General features: G+C 33.0%; 1 protein-coding gene across 6 annotated transcripts in view; it reads right to left on the bottom strand.

Annotated features, from left to right (window-relative positions):
* Positions 1-16,701, bottom strand: part of ADAM2 (ADAM metallopeptidase domain 2) — a 131,506-nt gene that overhangs the window by 84,712 nt on the left and 30,093 nt on the right. For all 6 annotated transcript variants that reach the window (XR_006201591.1, XM_042934774.1, XM_042934775.1 and 3 more), the window contains 3 exons: positions 3,000-3,071; positions 2,186-2,352; positions 1,081-1,162 (listed from right to left, as the gene is read on the bottom strand). Coding sequence is in view for 5 of the 6 variants with exons in the window: in XM_042934774.1 (XP_042790708.1) it covers positions 1,081-1,162; positions 2,186-2,352; positions 3,000-3,071 (321 nt within the window). In the remaining variant the exon portion in view is untranslated. The remainder of the gene's footprint in view (positions 1-1,080; positions 1,163-2,185; positions 2,353-2,999; positions 3,072-16,701) is intronic.

Consider the following 16,701-nt stretch of genomic DNA (forward strand, 5'->3'; position numbering starts at 1 on the left):
ATTTTTCCAGAAAAGGGTCAGGCAATGATTATCCCAACAAAGTGTGGAGGATAAGAAAGGGATCTTCTTTGATTGCTTCTCCCATGATCCACATACTTTCTAGTAAATGATGGCATTTCCCTCCACTTGGTAGCTAACCTGCTTTAAAAGAACTGAGTTATGTTCTACTTTTTGCTAATCATTTAAGGTCCTGCTCCATGAGAGGATCTTATGATTTTCAGTTTTGAAAGTGACTAGGTAAATCAGTCTAATTCAAGCTCATGAGACTAGGTAATGATGTGTCATAAATATAAGCTACCTTTTCCAAACTGTGATTTATGAATTGTAAAGATGAAATTTGTGTCACCATTTGATTGGTTCAATTCTTTATGTCTTCACTTGTGTTTTGAAAATCAATTTAAAGAGTGTTTTTTTAAAGTTTTATTTAGATTCTAGTTAGTTAACAGTGTAAAATTAGTTTCAGGTGTACAATTTAGTGGTTCAACACTTACACACAACACCCGGTGCTCATCACAATAGGTGCACTCCTTAATCCTCAGAAGGCCAGTTCTGTATGTCAGAATAACCATAGCATTAGGACATAGAGGCAAAAACATGCCAATTTTAAATACACCAAGATTTGCTACTTAAATAATGCCAATTAGGACATTCAATTCTGTTATTCTTCACCTATGCCCCATGAAGCATTTTAAGGCAATTGATAAATGGTTTCAAAAGTTTAATTTTAATCTTGTTCATAATTTTGTTATACTTGGAAATAGTCAAAATCTAACCTTGAAATTAAAATCAATCAATGATTAGATATTGAGTACATGAAAAATTCATGAGCCTTTTATAACACTACTTTAGCTTCCTAAAAACTCACAAGAAGAAAATTATAAAAATTTTATATTATTAAGTTCAATAAGAACTTCTTATAGTTCAAGCATTTGTAATAAGCAGCAAGGACAAAGATCCCTAATATCATTTGCAAATGTTAATATACATAGAAATAATAAAATAAAGAATATTTAACTATATATTAATCTAAATAGCATTCTATTTATACGTCTTAGCCAAACAAATTAAACCATACCTTACCAGAGCAACACTGCCTCCATACTGGTTATCACACATCTTCCCTTGAAAGGTTGCACCAACATAATTTGGTTTTTCTCTGTAACTTAAGTTTTAAAAAAAGATCATAATCATATAATTTTGTAAAATTTAGCACAACTACTATTAAGTTTGCCTAATAAATTTTTTGTCTTGCATATTTATATTATAAATTTGTAAATATTTCCACCTAACATAGGGTAACAAAGCTTGGAAGTGACTAAATGTATCTGCTTCTTTTTTAAAAAATGAAATACATTTTAAAAGCAGATAATAGAATGTTATTTTCATATTGAATTTTTAGAAAATAAGATTCTTCTTTATGTAGTATTTCTTAAAAAATAAATCTTAGTGTATCAAAATAATAAAAATAAATAAAATCCCTTACAATTAGAAAGCGTAAGCAATACAATTGATAAGTTAAATGGACAGAGACACCTTACGGACTGAAGTTTCTCATTAATCAGAATTAGGCAGCCAGAGTTGCGCAAATGGCATATTTGTGGGACAGAAAATAATTTAAATTATTATAATTTTTTAAATATGTATATATTATTTTGATATAGTATAGTAACATATTATATATATCCTAAATATTGATAAGAGAAAAACAAAGTACTTATTAAATAGGAGGGTCTTATATTTTTGTAAATGCAAAACAATGTAAATATGGTATATTAGAGATTAAAATATACAGTAGTGCCTCCATAATCTTGGGATTTTTTTGTTATCCTATGCAAATAAAGCCTAAAAAGAAGACCTAATAACTACATTCATCATTTATGTTTCTTCAGATAGATATTGTTACTATTTCAAGGATAGTTAGGGAATTTAATGATATGTTATACACTCTAAGAAAGCAATGATAACAATATTGAAGGAGTGAGTTTTAACTACAAAAAATAAATAGAATGATTGACATCAATAATTCTGCTATAAAACCTGTGTTTTGAAAAATAATATTCACATGATATTGAATATTAGGAAAAAATGACACTTTTCCCCTAAAGGCCTGTTAACTGACAGAAATTAGGTCAAATATAGGTATGTTTTCTTTGTATAAGATTTAGTAAAGCTAAGATATGCTTACACAAGTAAAAATGCCACATCATGTGGACGCAAAACAAGATAAGATCTTTTCCACTTTAAAAATCTGTGTAATAATTCATTAGCATCTCCAGTTACTGGGATTTTATTTTCATCTATCCAAAGTTCCAATGAAGAGAGAATTATTGTAATATTAAATGATGTAAAAATCTAAAAAAGAAGACATAAAGAAAATATGCTCAAATATTATGGTTTAAATAGATTTGGGGATTTATCTATAACAATAAACACTACACTGATGACAAATATTAAATGACAGAACTGCTAAGCATGGATTGGATCTTATAGAGTATAAAATAAGTAATAATTAACATTTTGAAATGCTTGTACTTAAGCAAGCCCTGTGTGAAGTGCTTTATCAATTTAATAATTACCATAACCTGGGGCACCTGGGTGGCTCAGTTGGTTAAGAGTCTGACTTCGGCTCAGGTCATGATCTTGTGGTTCATGAGTTCGAGCCCTGCATTGGGCTCTGCTGATAACGTGAACCCTGGAGCTTGCTTAAGATTCTGTGTCTCCCTGTCTCTGCCCCTCCACCTCTCATGCGCGCTCTCTCTCTCTCTCTCTCTCTCAAAAGTAAATAAACATTTAAAAAATAATTACCATAACTTAATTAGGTATATATATAAGTTTTTATTCTTATTCTTATTCCTACTCAGAAAACTGAAACTTAAAATGTTATATTATTTGGCCTATTTCATATATCATGTGTTTTCAGGCAATGCCATAAAATAAAATGTATAGGAATTGTTTAAGCAACAGAAGCAAATAGAAAAGAATTAAAAGCAAAAACTTACAGCATTGGTCAGTCCAATCAACTGGAAGATTTTTTGAGTGACAACAATAGTATCAGAACCCATATGATTGTACTGAAAAATATAAGAAATTGTTTAAATTATGAATTTATTAGTTTTTAAGCATTATTAAATTTACAAACTTTTATTAATATTCCTAATGAACACAGATGCAAAAAAATCCTCAAAAAATATAGGCAGACTGAATTCAACAGCATATTAAAATGAAATACACTATGATCAGTAGGGATTTATTCCATGGATGCTAGATGGTTCAACATCTGCAAGTCAGTCAATATGATACACTACATAAGCAAAATGAAGGACACAAATCATATGTTCAGATGATGAAGAATCATCAGTAGATGCAGAAGAAGGCATTTTGACAAATGTCAACATCCTTTCATAATGAAAACTCTCACCAAAGTGGGAATGGAGAGAATGTACATCAACGTAATAAAAGCTATATATGACAAGCCTATAACTGACATTATACTCACTTGGGAAAATCTGAAAACATTTAGTCTAAGATCAGGAACAAGACCAGGATGCCCACTCTCATCAGTTTTATTTAACCATAGTATCAAAAATCCTACTCAGAGCAACTAGGTAAGAAAAAAAAAAATGTCATCCAAATTGGAAAGGAAGAAGTGAATTATCACTATTTGTAGATCACGTGATGTGATACATAGATAACCCTAAAGACTGCATGCACACAAAAAAAGTTAGAACTAATTTTTAAAATTCAGTGAAGTTGCAGGATAAAAAAGTCACTATGGAAAAATTTGTTGTTTTTCTATACACTAATAACAAACAATCAGAAAGAAATATTATGAAAACAATTCCATCTGTATTTGTATCAGAAGGAATCAAATGCCTGGAAATAAGTTTAAACAAGGAGGTAAAAGATCTGTACATTGAAAACTGTAAGACAATGATAAAAGAAAGACACGCAAAAATAGAAATATATATCATGTTCATGAATTAGAAGAATTAGCCTTGTAAAGATGTTCATACTACCCAAAGCAATATACAGCTTCAATGTAATGCCTATAAAATCTCCAATGGCATTTTTCACAGAAATAGAACAGAGTCTTGAAATTTGTGTGGACCCACAAAAGTCCTTAAATAGCCGAAACAAATTTGAAAAGAATAAAGCTGGTGGCATCATGCTCCCTGATTTCAAAATATAATACAAAGCTATAGTAATCAAAGCAGTATGATATTGCCATTAAGACAGACAGCTGGGGTGCCTGGGTGGATCAGTCACAGACACATGGGGTGCCTAGGTGGATTAGTTGATTGAGCATCCGACTTCAGCTCAAGTCATGATCTCCCAGCTCCTGAGTTCAAGCCCCACGTCAGGCTGTGTGCTGACAGTTCAGAGCCTGGAGCCTATTTCAGATTCTGTCTCCATCTCTCTCTCTGCCCCTCCCTGCTCTCATGCACTGTCTCTCTCTCTCTCTCTCTCTCTCTCTCTCTCTCTCTCTCAAATATAAACATAAAATTTTTTAAAAATAAAATAAAACAGACACATAAATCAATGGAATAGAACAGATAGCTCAGAAATAAATCCATGCCTTATAGTCAGTTAATTTATCATAAAGGAGTCGATAATACACATGTATGAAAACAGTCTCTTCAATAAATAATGTTAAGAAAACCACATAGCACATCCAAGCATGAAACTGGACCCTATCTTATGTCATACAAAAAATATAACTCATAATGAATTAAAGACTTTAATGTAAGACCTGAAACCATAAAACTCCTAAAAGACAACACACCAGTAAGTTTTTTCATATCAAGTGGTAATTACTTTTTGAATTTGACATCTAAAGTAAAGGCAAACAAGGGCACCTGGGTGGCTCAGTCAGTTAAGCGTCTGACTTTGGCTCAGATCATTTTCTCTTAGTTCATGAGTTCAAACCCTGTGTCTGGCTATGTGCTGACAGCTCAGAGCCTGGAGCCTGCTTCAGATCCTGTGTCTCCCTCTGCTCCTCCCCCCGCCTCTGCTCCCTCTGTCTCTCTCTGCTCCTCTCCCGCTCACGCTTTGTCTCTGTCTGTCTCTCAAAAAACAAACATAAAAAAAATTAAAGTAAAGGCAACAAAAGCAAAATTAAGCAAGGGGGACTACATCATTCTAAAGAGGCCATGCACAGCAAAAGAAAGCATGAACAAAATGAAAAGGCAACCTGAAAAATGGGAAAAGACATAATGGGTTAATATACAAAATATAAAAACAACTCATATGAGTCAATAAAAAAAGCAAATAATCCAATTAAAAAATGGGCCAGAAGATATGAATAGACACTGTCCCTAAGAAAATATACAGATGACCAAGAAGCACGTGAAAAGGTACTCAACATCAATAACCATCAGGAAAATCTAAATCAAAACCACAATGAGGTATCACTCACACCAATTAGATAGTTGTTTTAAGTAAGACAAGAAATAGCAAGTGTTGACAAGGATGTGTAGAAAAGGGAGCCCTTGTGGACTGTTGGTTGGAATGTAAACAGCTACTGTGGAAAACAGTAAGGAGTTTCCCCAAAAAATTAAAGATGGAGCTGCCATATGACCTAACGGTGCCACTTTTGGACTTTTGTCCAAGTAAAATAAAAACACTAACTCAAAAAATAGAAATGCACCCCCAGATTCCTTGTGGCATTATTTATAATAGCCAAGACATTAAAGCAATCTAAGTGTTCGTAAACAGATGGGGAAGGAATATATGGTACATGTGTGCAATGGAATATTACTCAGGCATAAAAAAAGAAGAAAATCTTGCCATCTGTGAAAACATGGATGCACTTTGAAGGCATTTGATTAAGTGAAATAAATCAGACAGTGGAAGGTAAATACTGAATTATCTCACTTATAAGTGGAATCTAAAAACAAAACAAAACAAAACAAAAACCAAACTCACAGATATAGAAAAAAGATTGATGGTCTCCAGAGGTGGGGTATAAGGAGTGGGAGAATGGGCGAAGTTGATCACTTGGCACAAACTTCCAGTTATACCATAAGTAAGTCCTGAGGATTAATGTATAACATCATGACTATAGTTAATTAAACTGTATTGCATATTTGAAAGTTGCTAAAAGAGTAGATCATAAAAATTCTCATTACAAAAAAGTGTAACTATGTGTGGTGGTCATTTTTCAATACATATTTTGCAAATACTGAGTCATTATGCCATACACCTGCAACTAATACAATGTTACATGGCAATTATATCTCAATTTGAAATAAGACACTACAAATAAAATATGTTTTACTATCAAATAAATAATAATTATTGAGAGAAAATCTTAGTTTTAAACTATAAGATTTAAGTGGTGCCTGGGTGGCTCAGTGGGTTAAGCAACCAGCTTCTGCTCAGGTCATGATCTTGTGGTTCCTGAGTTTGAGCCCCGCATTGGGCTCTGTGCTGACAGCTCAGAGCCTGGAGCCTGCTTCAGATTCTGTGTCTCTGTCTCATTCTGCCCCTTCCCTGCTCTCTCGCTCTCTCTCTCTCTCTCTCCTCCCCAAAGATAAACATTAAATTACTTTAAATATAATATCTAAATGTGAAGAACAAAGATTATAGATTGAATACATGCCTTCAGAACCATGCCTTCCTGAAACCTCATTTAAAAAATTAAAAGTGTTAAATTATTAAAAGCAATTAATAGAAAATTAATTTTCAAAAGCACAAATGAAAGAAACAAAACAAACACAAAATTTGAAAACTGAAGAACAAGTGATAAATGATTAAGCAGATTTAAGAAATTTAAGTGAAACACCAGTGCAGCAATCTAATTCATCTTGAAGACTCTGAAATACTGAGATTGGCTACATAAGTTTTTCTTCAAGAGAAATTGGCACTAAGAGCAGGAAGATTGACTTTAAAGTTTGTTTAAGAAGTAGTCAAGTCTAGGGGCACCTGGGTGGCTTAGTCAGTTAAGCGACCGGCTTCAGCTCAGGTCATGATCTTGTGGTCCATGAGTTCAAGCCTCACGCCAGACCCTGTGCTGACAGCTCAGAATCTGGACCCTGCTTCGGATTCTGCCTCCCTCTCTCTCTGCCCGCTTCCCTGCTTGCACTGTTTCTCTCAAAAATAAATAAATATTTCTTTAAAAAAGAGGTATTTAAGGCTAGAAGAACCTCCAGAATGGCCTTATGAGAAAAGATAATCCAAGAATGTTATATATTGAATGATTCCATTTATATTACATTTTGGAAATTAAAAATATGGACACGGAGAACAGAGTAGTTGTTTTCAGAGATGAAAGAGAAGTGGGTGTGGGATGAAGAGAGATGAAAGAGAAGTGGGTGTGGCTCTGAAAAGGCCACACAACAGATCCTCATATTCATATTATTCTGCTTCTTGACTATGTATGTCAATATCGTAGATGTAATATTGTACTATAATATTTTAAGATGCTACAAATTGGAAAAAATAAAGGATACATGGGATCTCTATATATTCTTTTTATTTTAATATATATTTTATTCAGTAAAAAAGAAAACCAACACTATTGGTGATAAATAGTCATAAACAACACAAATCAACAAACACACAGAAATAAATTAAGGTAAACAATCAATAATTCAAGCACTTTATGCCAACATTTGAGATAACAAAGCTATGGTAAATGTTTCAATTCCAAATTTAGAAGCTCACTCATGTGCAATTAATAAAGAAGACTAAGAGTATAATTTTTGGATAGCAGCTAGGGCAGAAACAACATCAAAGAAATTAAGATAGTAGTTGTTTAAAAGTGTGTTAAAATTAAGATAGGGCAAAATCACAGATTTTGCAGGATTGAATAAAAGAACAGGATGGTTTGAGATACTCCAGAGTAAAAACTTCAGAATAAAAGTTTTTGTTTGGAGGCAATGGCTCTATCACAAACAATGATCTCTATGTATTCTTACAATGGCATATGAGTAAACAATTATTTCTAATAAAAAGATAATTTTTAAAACATTAAAAACTAGAAAATATGCACTTATGTCAAAAAGAGATAATAGAGGAGGAACAAAGAGTTATGAAACAGAAAAAGTCAAAATGGCAAATATACATACAAACATACAAATAATGACATTAACAATGAAAAAAATCACTTAAAGGGCACAGAATAAAAATGAAAAAATCACTTAAAGGGTGAGACAGAACATCACACCTGCTCGAATGGCTGTTATCAAAAAGACAAGAGATAAGAAATGCTGGCTAGGATATGGTAAAAATGTAATTGTCCATCAATGGATGAATGGATAAAGAACTTGTGAGATGTACACACACGCACACACACACACACACACCACACACACACACACACATTGGAATATTATTTGGCCATAAAAAGAATGATTTTTTTCCATTTGTGACAACATATATGGACCTTAAGGACATTATGCCAAGTGAATTAATAAGTGAATTAAGTCATACAGAGAAAAATAGATACCTAAGATCTCATTTACATGTGGAGTTTAAAAAAAAAAGCTCATAGATACTGAGAAAAAATTGGGAGATTTCCCGAAGAGGGGGTGAGGGATGGGCAAAATGAGTGAAGAGCATCAAAAGGCATAAACGTCCATTTATAAAATAGTAAGTTATGGGGATGTAATGTATAGTATGTATAGCTAATAATATCTGCATATCTGAAAGTTCCTAATAAAATAGATCTTAAAAGTTCACATCATAGGAAAAAACATTTTGGAACCGTATGCTGCAGATGTTAACTAGACCTATGGTGGTGGCCCTTTTACAGTATATACAAATACTGAATCATTATGCTATATACCTATAACTAATACAATGTCATATGTCAATTATACCTCAATTAAAAAAAGATAAAAGAAAAACTAATCAAAAATCTTAAGCAGGAGATTGATACAATTTGATTTATGTTTTTAAAAGGTAATAAGTTGGTTAAAATGAACAAATCAGGAGACTATAGCTGCTGGAGACGATGTGGAGAAATGGGAACCCTCTTGCACTGTTGGTGGGAATGCAAACTGGTGCAGCCTCTATGGAAAACAGTGTGAAAGTTCTTCAAAAAATGAAAAATAGATCTACCCTATGACCCAGCAATAACACTGCTAGGAATTTACCCAAGGGATACAGGAGTACTGATGCATAGGGGCACTTGTACCCCAATGTTTATAGCAGCACTTTCAGCAATAGCCAAAGTATGAAAAGAGCCTAAATGTCCCTCAAATGATGAATGGATAAAAAAATTGTGGTTTACATACACAATGGAATACTACGTGGCAATGAGAAAGTTGGAAATATGGCCTTTTGTAGCAACGTGGATGGAACTGGAGAGTGTTATGCTAAGTGAAATAAGCCATACAGAGAAAGACAGTACCATATGTTTTCACTCTTATGTGGATCCTGAGAAACTTAACAGAAACCCATGGGGGAGAGGAAGGAAAAAAAAAAAAAGAGGTTAGAGTGGGAGAGAGCCAAAGCATAAGAGACTGTTAAAAACTGAGAACAAACTGAGGGTTGATGGGGGGTGGGAGGGAGGGGAGGGTGGCTGATGGGTATTGAGGAAGGCACCTTTTGGGATGAGCACTGGGTGTTGTATGGAAACCAATTTGACAATAAATTTCATATTTTAAAAAAAAGGTAAAAAGGTCCTAGCCTCATTAGATTTTTGGTATTAACTCCTTTGTTTCTATAAGATGAATTAGGAACTTTCTGAACAGTTTAGAAAGTAGTTCTCAGGTTTTGGTACATGTCAGAATCACCGGGAAAATGAACAAAGAATATACAAACCGAGGCTTGTTGAAGGACAGCAGGGTGTGTGTCGCTGGTTTTATCACCAAGTTTCCTGAGTGATTCTTATTCATACCAAAGTTTGAAACCACTAGATTAGAATCTAATCAGTTACATAAAATTTAGATAAAATGTGGCTGTGAGCTCATAAGCTCCTGATGAAATTTTTAATCTTAGTCTTTTAATCATCTTTAGGTTTATTCTGTGTTAATTGATCTATTTAACAAAACTATAAAACAACCATAGTTATTAATATAAAAGCAAAAATTATAAATATTAGTCAATAGATTCCAGCAATATATCAAAGAATAATATGTGATGATGAAGCAGAGTAGTTTTCCAGTAAACTAATGTGCAACATCAATAAAATATGTAAACATTATCCATTACATCAACAAACTGCAGGAGAAAACCTGCATAACAGATGTAATAATAGATGCTGAGAAGCATTTGATAAAATTTGCCAGCAATTCCTATCAAATGCTTCAAAGTAGTATTATTAGTTATTTGAATGAAATAGTTAATTTAGAAAGGTAGAAATAAATTCTGCATTATAATTAATTTGGGGGATAAAAATAGGAATAAAAATGAGATTGGTCAGGTTAAAGACAGAATATTAAGAGAGGAATTGGGACCAGTAAATACAAACAAATATTTAAAGAAGTGTTATAAATTAAAGAAAAATATTGGTGTGTTAGCTAAAAGAAGAGAAACTGTTAACTGTTTTATTTGTTTTTAATATAGAATAACATGTATTTCCTGATGAAAATTGATAATGTGAGCTTGGTTTTTTATTGTCACATCCTTGAGTGGGTGAGTGGTAATGTACACAGAGTTCTAATGTTAGATTGGAGCACCATTTCATTCTTACTAACATCAAGGAAAGTAGAGAATATTATTACAAATTCCAAGTTCAATATTTGATAAAATGACAAAAGTTTGTGGACTTTCTCCCCTGATTTGTTCTATTTTGTCTGTGAAATATGAGTCAGCAAAGTAACCAATCAAAAGTGGAAAGGCATGATGAAGTTTGGAGATTTATGAAATTAAAGTGACAGCATTCCCTATTGTGTATTCCTTCTAGTTGTAAACAGATTACTTGTTCATTTCAATTTAACCAGGTTCGAGGCTTTTCCAGGGAGACCATTAAAGGGAAAAAATGGCAAGTGAGTTGAGGATGTTTGCAAAGGAGTGACAATAATGCAATAATGGGGAACCATAATATACATGGTTTGTAAGGAAGAGTGGAGTACATTTTGGAGGTTAATGCAACAGTGATATAATTAATGGATAAAAATCTTGGTGGCATAAAATAAGGAAGACTGGAAATGAGGAAAAAGATTGGTGTACAAAAAAAAAAACGTAGTTTAAGATTGTAATGCTTGAATATTAGAGTATGGAAGAGTGATATTATAGTAGCAGTCAATTATAATGTATAATTATAGAAGCTGATGGCTGAGGCAGGTTGATGAATAGCATTATTGGAGTTGAAAAGTCAAGGAAATGAAAAAAGAATTGAAATTAACATTTTAGTAAACATTAAAATTATGATTCAAGTGTTATTAGAAAGTGGGCAGTGACCAATGTGTTAAACTTTCAGGCAAAAAGCAGGGAAAATGCAAATTGCTTTACATTATTTCTGTTCCTGTATCATGGCACTTTGGAGTGTAGCAAAGTATAACTTTCTACCCCTTGAATTAGAGGCTGGACATTGTTACTCTTTTTGGATGTCTTTAGCAATCATGATATAAGGAAAGGCTTATAAATCACTTACAACTTGAATGTTGTCCATTCTTGCGGTTTTGAAGGACCTTGTCAATGCTACTAGCATTGTAAACAACCCCCCCAAAAAATAAAAATAAAAAACTATAGGACTTTTTTCAGACTGACAAGTCACCATGTGCAGCAGAGATTAAACATACCAGCTAAGACACCTGTGGATCAGCCAACCTCATGTATAATTAGTACCTTGCTAAAGACAGGTAAGTGATACCAGTATAGCAAGAGAAAATCTTGCTGAGATCAGAATAAATTTTAAAATTGTGAGCTGAATAAATAGTTGGAGTTTTTTTTTAACTACTAAATTTTTTGGAGTACCTTGTTATGCAACAAAGGCAAACCAATGCACAAAAAGTGATTTAAGAATTTATTAATAACAAGAAATAAAAATAAGAATATATGAAAATATCTAACTTACAGACAGTGAAATAAAATACCTAGCAAATGTGTAAAACCTATAGAAAGAAGAGTTCATAAATTACTGGGGAATTAAAGAAATAATTACATCAGGACTTCTGAGATGGTGAAATGATGAGCTCTGTGGATCCTTTCCATGATAAGCAATGATAAAACAAAATTGTCAAAAAACATTTCAAGATTCTAGTAATTGACCAAGGCCATACAAAAATATTAGAAGAATTTATTAAAGAAAAACTGCTAACCTGATGTTGAAAATAGTGAGAATATGTTGCATCTTACCTGAAGCTCTCCCCATCCCCATCTTAAGTTCTGTTGTGTAGTTATTCTACCATGGTTGGTCAAAACATATAAGTCATCAGAAGAAGATGAGCTTTTCTGGAGCAGAGAAAAGGCAAAATGCCCTGGGTGCATGCCCAGATACATTGCCCAAAACAGTAGTAATCTCTGTGGCAAATGAACATTAAAAGTCATTATTATAGCTAAAATGAGGTGTGCTTCTCCTAGTTTCTGAAAAAGTTCTCAGAAGACTATCTGGAAATCTAACACGGAGGTGGAGGGAATGCAACAGCCAACATATACAACAAATATGCTGCATCATATATTCTTGATAGTCTGAAATATTCCATGCATACACAACTACAAGGTATCATTCAGGCTCAGGAGACAGTGAAAGAGATCCAAGATATCCACAACATCATAGATAAACTTAAGGCATTACTCACTACCAGAAGAGATATGAGAAAGTCCCATGGAATTTAAAACCTCCCTGACTTAAAATACTGTCTAAATATTGGATACTATTCCATACCCAGAGATAAATCCAGAATGGAACACTTACTAGCTCAATTGTTGGAGGATAGCCTCTTCCTAATAATTGGCTGGCTGGCCACTAAGATATGCTCACCCAAGATACAAACAAACAAACAAAAACAAACAAACAAATAAAAACCCTAGGAAACCTGACCTAAAAATAAAAACGAGAAAAAATAGTAGGTACAAACATCTATGTGCTGCCTACAAGAGACTAACTTTAGACCTAAAGACATCTACAGATTGAGACCGAGAGAATGGAGAAACAGTTATCATACAAATGGATGTCAAAAGAAAGCCAGAGTAGCAATATTTATATCAGACAAAATAGACATTAAAACAAAGACTGTAACAAGAGATAAAGGGAATTGTATAATCATAAAGGGGACAATAAAACATTAAGTTACAACAATTGTAAATATTTATGCCCCCAACATAAACACCCAAATATATAAAACAATTAATAACAAACATAAAGGTACTCGTTGATAATAATACAATAATAGCATGGGACTTAAAAACCCTACCCATATCAACAGATAGATTATCTAAACAGAAAATCAACAAAGAAACAATAGCTTTGAATGACACACTGGACCAGATGGACTTAATAGGTATATTCAGAACATGCCATCCCAAACCAGCATAATACAAAATCTTTTCAGGTGCACATGAAACATCATCCAGAATATATCACATATTCTATTACAAATCAGGCCTCAACAAATACAAAAAGACTGAATCATACTATGTACTTTTTATGACCACATGCTATGAAATGAAGTCAAGCACAAGAAAAAAAATTGGAAAAACCACAAACGCATGGAGATTAAAAAACATGCTAATGAACGGGTCAACAAGGAAAATACATGGAAACAAATGATAATGAAAATGCAAGAGTCCAAAACTTTTGGGATGCAGCAAACGTGGTCCTAAGAGGAAAGCATTTACCAATGCAGGCCTATCCTAAGAAGCAAGAAATTTTTCAAATAAACAAACTAACTTTACACCTAAAGGAGCTAGAAGAAGAATAACAAATGAGGCCTAAAGCCAGTAGAAAGAAGAAAATAGTAAAGATTAAAGCAGAAGTAAATTATATAGAAACTGGGGGAAAAAAACAGAACAATGAAACCAGGAGCTGGTTCTTTAAAAAAATTTATAAAATTAATAGATCTCTAGTGAGACTTAATCAAAAAGAGAGAGAGTGACAAACAGACAGACATAGAAAAAGGAACCAAATAAATAAAATAACAAATGAGAGAGGAAAAATAACAACTAACACCACAGAAATACAAACAATTATAAAAGAATATTATGAAAAACTATATGTCAACAAATTGGACAACCTGGAAGACATTGATAAATTCCAAGACATATATATTACCAAAATGAAAACAAGAGAAATAGAAGACTTGAACAGAACAATAACCAGCAAAAATACTGAGTCAATATTGAAAAATCTCCCAATAAACAAAAGCCCAGGGCCAAATAGCTTCACAGGCAAATTCTACCAATTTGGATGAGTTAATACCTATTCTCAAACTATTCTAAAAAATACAGGAGGAAGGAAAGTTTTCAAACTCATTCTATGAGGCCAGCATTACCCTGATATCAAAACCAGACAAAAACTCCACTAAAAAAGAGAACTACAGGCCAACAACCCTGATGAAAATAGGTGCAATAATTCTCAATAAAATACTAGCAAACTGAATCCAGAAATACATTAAAAAAACCAATCACCACAATTGTGGGATTTATTCCTGTGTTGCAAGGGTGTTTCAATATTTGCAAATCAATTAACGTGATATGCCACATTAATAAAAGAAAGGATAAGAATCATATTATTACTTCAATGGATGTAGAAAAAGCATCTGAAGACATTTATTCATGATAAAAACTCTCAACAAAGTAGGCTTGGAGGAAACATACCTCAGCATAATCAAGGCCATTTGTGAAAAATCCACAGCTAATATCTTTTATGAGGAAAAAATGTTCCTATGGTCAGGAACAAGACAGGGATGTCCACTCTCACCACTGTTATTTATCATAGTACTAGAAGACCTTGCCTCAGCAATCAGACAACAAAAAGAAATAAAAACCATCCAAATCAGCAAGGAGGAAGTCAAAATTTAACTATTTGCAAATAACATGATACTCTGTATAGAAAAGTCTAAAAAACTTCATCAAAAAAATTCCTAGAACTGATACATGAATTCAGTAAAGTCCCAGGATACAAAATCAATGTACAGAAATTTGTTGCATTCCTATACACCAATAATTAAGCAGCAGAAAGAGAAATTAAGGAGTTAGTCCCATTTATAATTGCTCCAAATCCAATAAGATACCTAGGAATAAACCTCACCAAAGAAGTGTAAGACCTGTACTCTGAAAACTATAAAATAGTTAATAAAAGAAATTGAAATGGATATAAAGAAATGGAAAGAGGTTCCATACTCATGGATTGGAAGAACAAATATTGTTAAAATGTCTATAGTATACAAGGCAATCTACACGTTTAATGTAATCCTTATCAAAATACCAACAGAATTTTTCACAGAAATAGAACAAACAATCCTAAAACCTGTATGGAACCACAAAAGACCTTGCATAGTCAAAGCAATCATGAAAATGGAAAGCAAAGCTGGAGGCATCACAATTCCAGCATCACAATCATAGCTTCAAGTTATGTTATAAAACTGTAGTGATTAAGACAGTGTGGTACTGGCACAAAAACAGACACATAGATCAATAGAACAGAATAGGGTGTCCAGAAATAAACTCACAACTTCACAACTTAATCTTCAACAAAGCAGGAAAGAATATCCAATGGGGAAAAAAAGTCTCTTCAACAAATGCTGTTGGGAAAACAGAACAGCAACATGCAAAAGAATGAAACTGGACCACTTTCTTATACCATACACAAAAAATAAATTCAAAATGGATTAAAGACCTAAATGTGAGACCAGAAACCATAAAAATCCTAGAGAAGAATATAGGCAGTAACCTCTTTGACACTGACCACAGCAACTTCTTTCTCGATATGTCTCCTGAGGCTGGGTAAACAAAAGCAAAAATAAACTATGGGACTAATTAAATATTATTATTTAATTTTAATAAAAATTAAAAGCCTCTGCACAGTGAAAGAAACAATCAACAAAACTATAAGGCAAGTTATGGAATGGGAGAAGATATGCAAAAAAAGTAGTACCCAAAATCTATAAAGAACTTATAAAACTCAGCACCAAAATAAAAAAAAAGAATAATACAATTTAAAAATTGTCAGAAGATATGAATAGATATTTTTCAAGAAGACATCCAGATGGCCAACAGACAAATGAAAAGATGCTCAGCATCATTGATCATCAGGAGACACATCAAAACTGCACTGAAATATCATCTTACACCTATCAGAATGGCTGAAATCAACAACACAAGAAATAACAGGTGTTGGTGAGGATATGGAAAAAGGAGAACCCTCTTGCACTGTAGGTGGAAATACAAACCAGTGTAGCCACTCTGGAAAAAAGTATGGAGATTCCTCAAAAAGTTAAAAATAAAAAACTGTAGGCAATCTAGCAAATGCACCATGAGGTATTTACCCAAAGAATAAAAATAATAATTCAAAGAGATACATGCATTATCTACAATGGCCAAACTATGGGAACAGCCCAAATGTCCATCAACTGATGAATGACACAATGGAATATCACTTGGCCATAAAAAGGAATGAAATGTTGCTATCTGCAATGATATGATGGAGCTCTCATTGCGCTAAGGAAAATAAGTCAAAGAAAAACAAATACCACACGATTTCACTCATATGTGTAATTTTTGAAACAAACCAAATGAACACAGGGATAAGAAAAGAAAGAGAGAGGCCAAACAAACTATAGAGAAAAAACTGATGGTTACCAGAGTAGAAGT

This window comes from Panthera leo, chromosome B1 (assembly GCF_018350215.1).
Source record: "Panthera leo isolate Ple1 chromosome B1, P.leo_Ple1_pat1.1, whole genome shotgun sequence".
NCBI lineage: Eukaryota > Metazoa > Chordata > Mammalia > Carnivora > Felidae > Panthera > Panthera leo.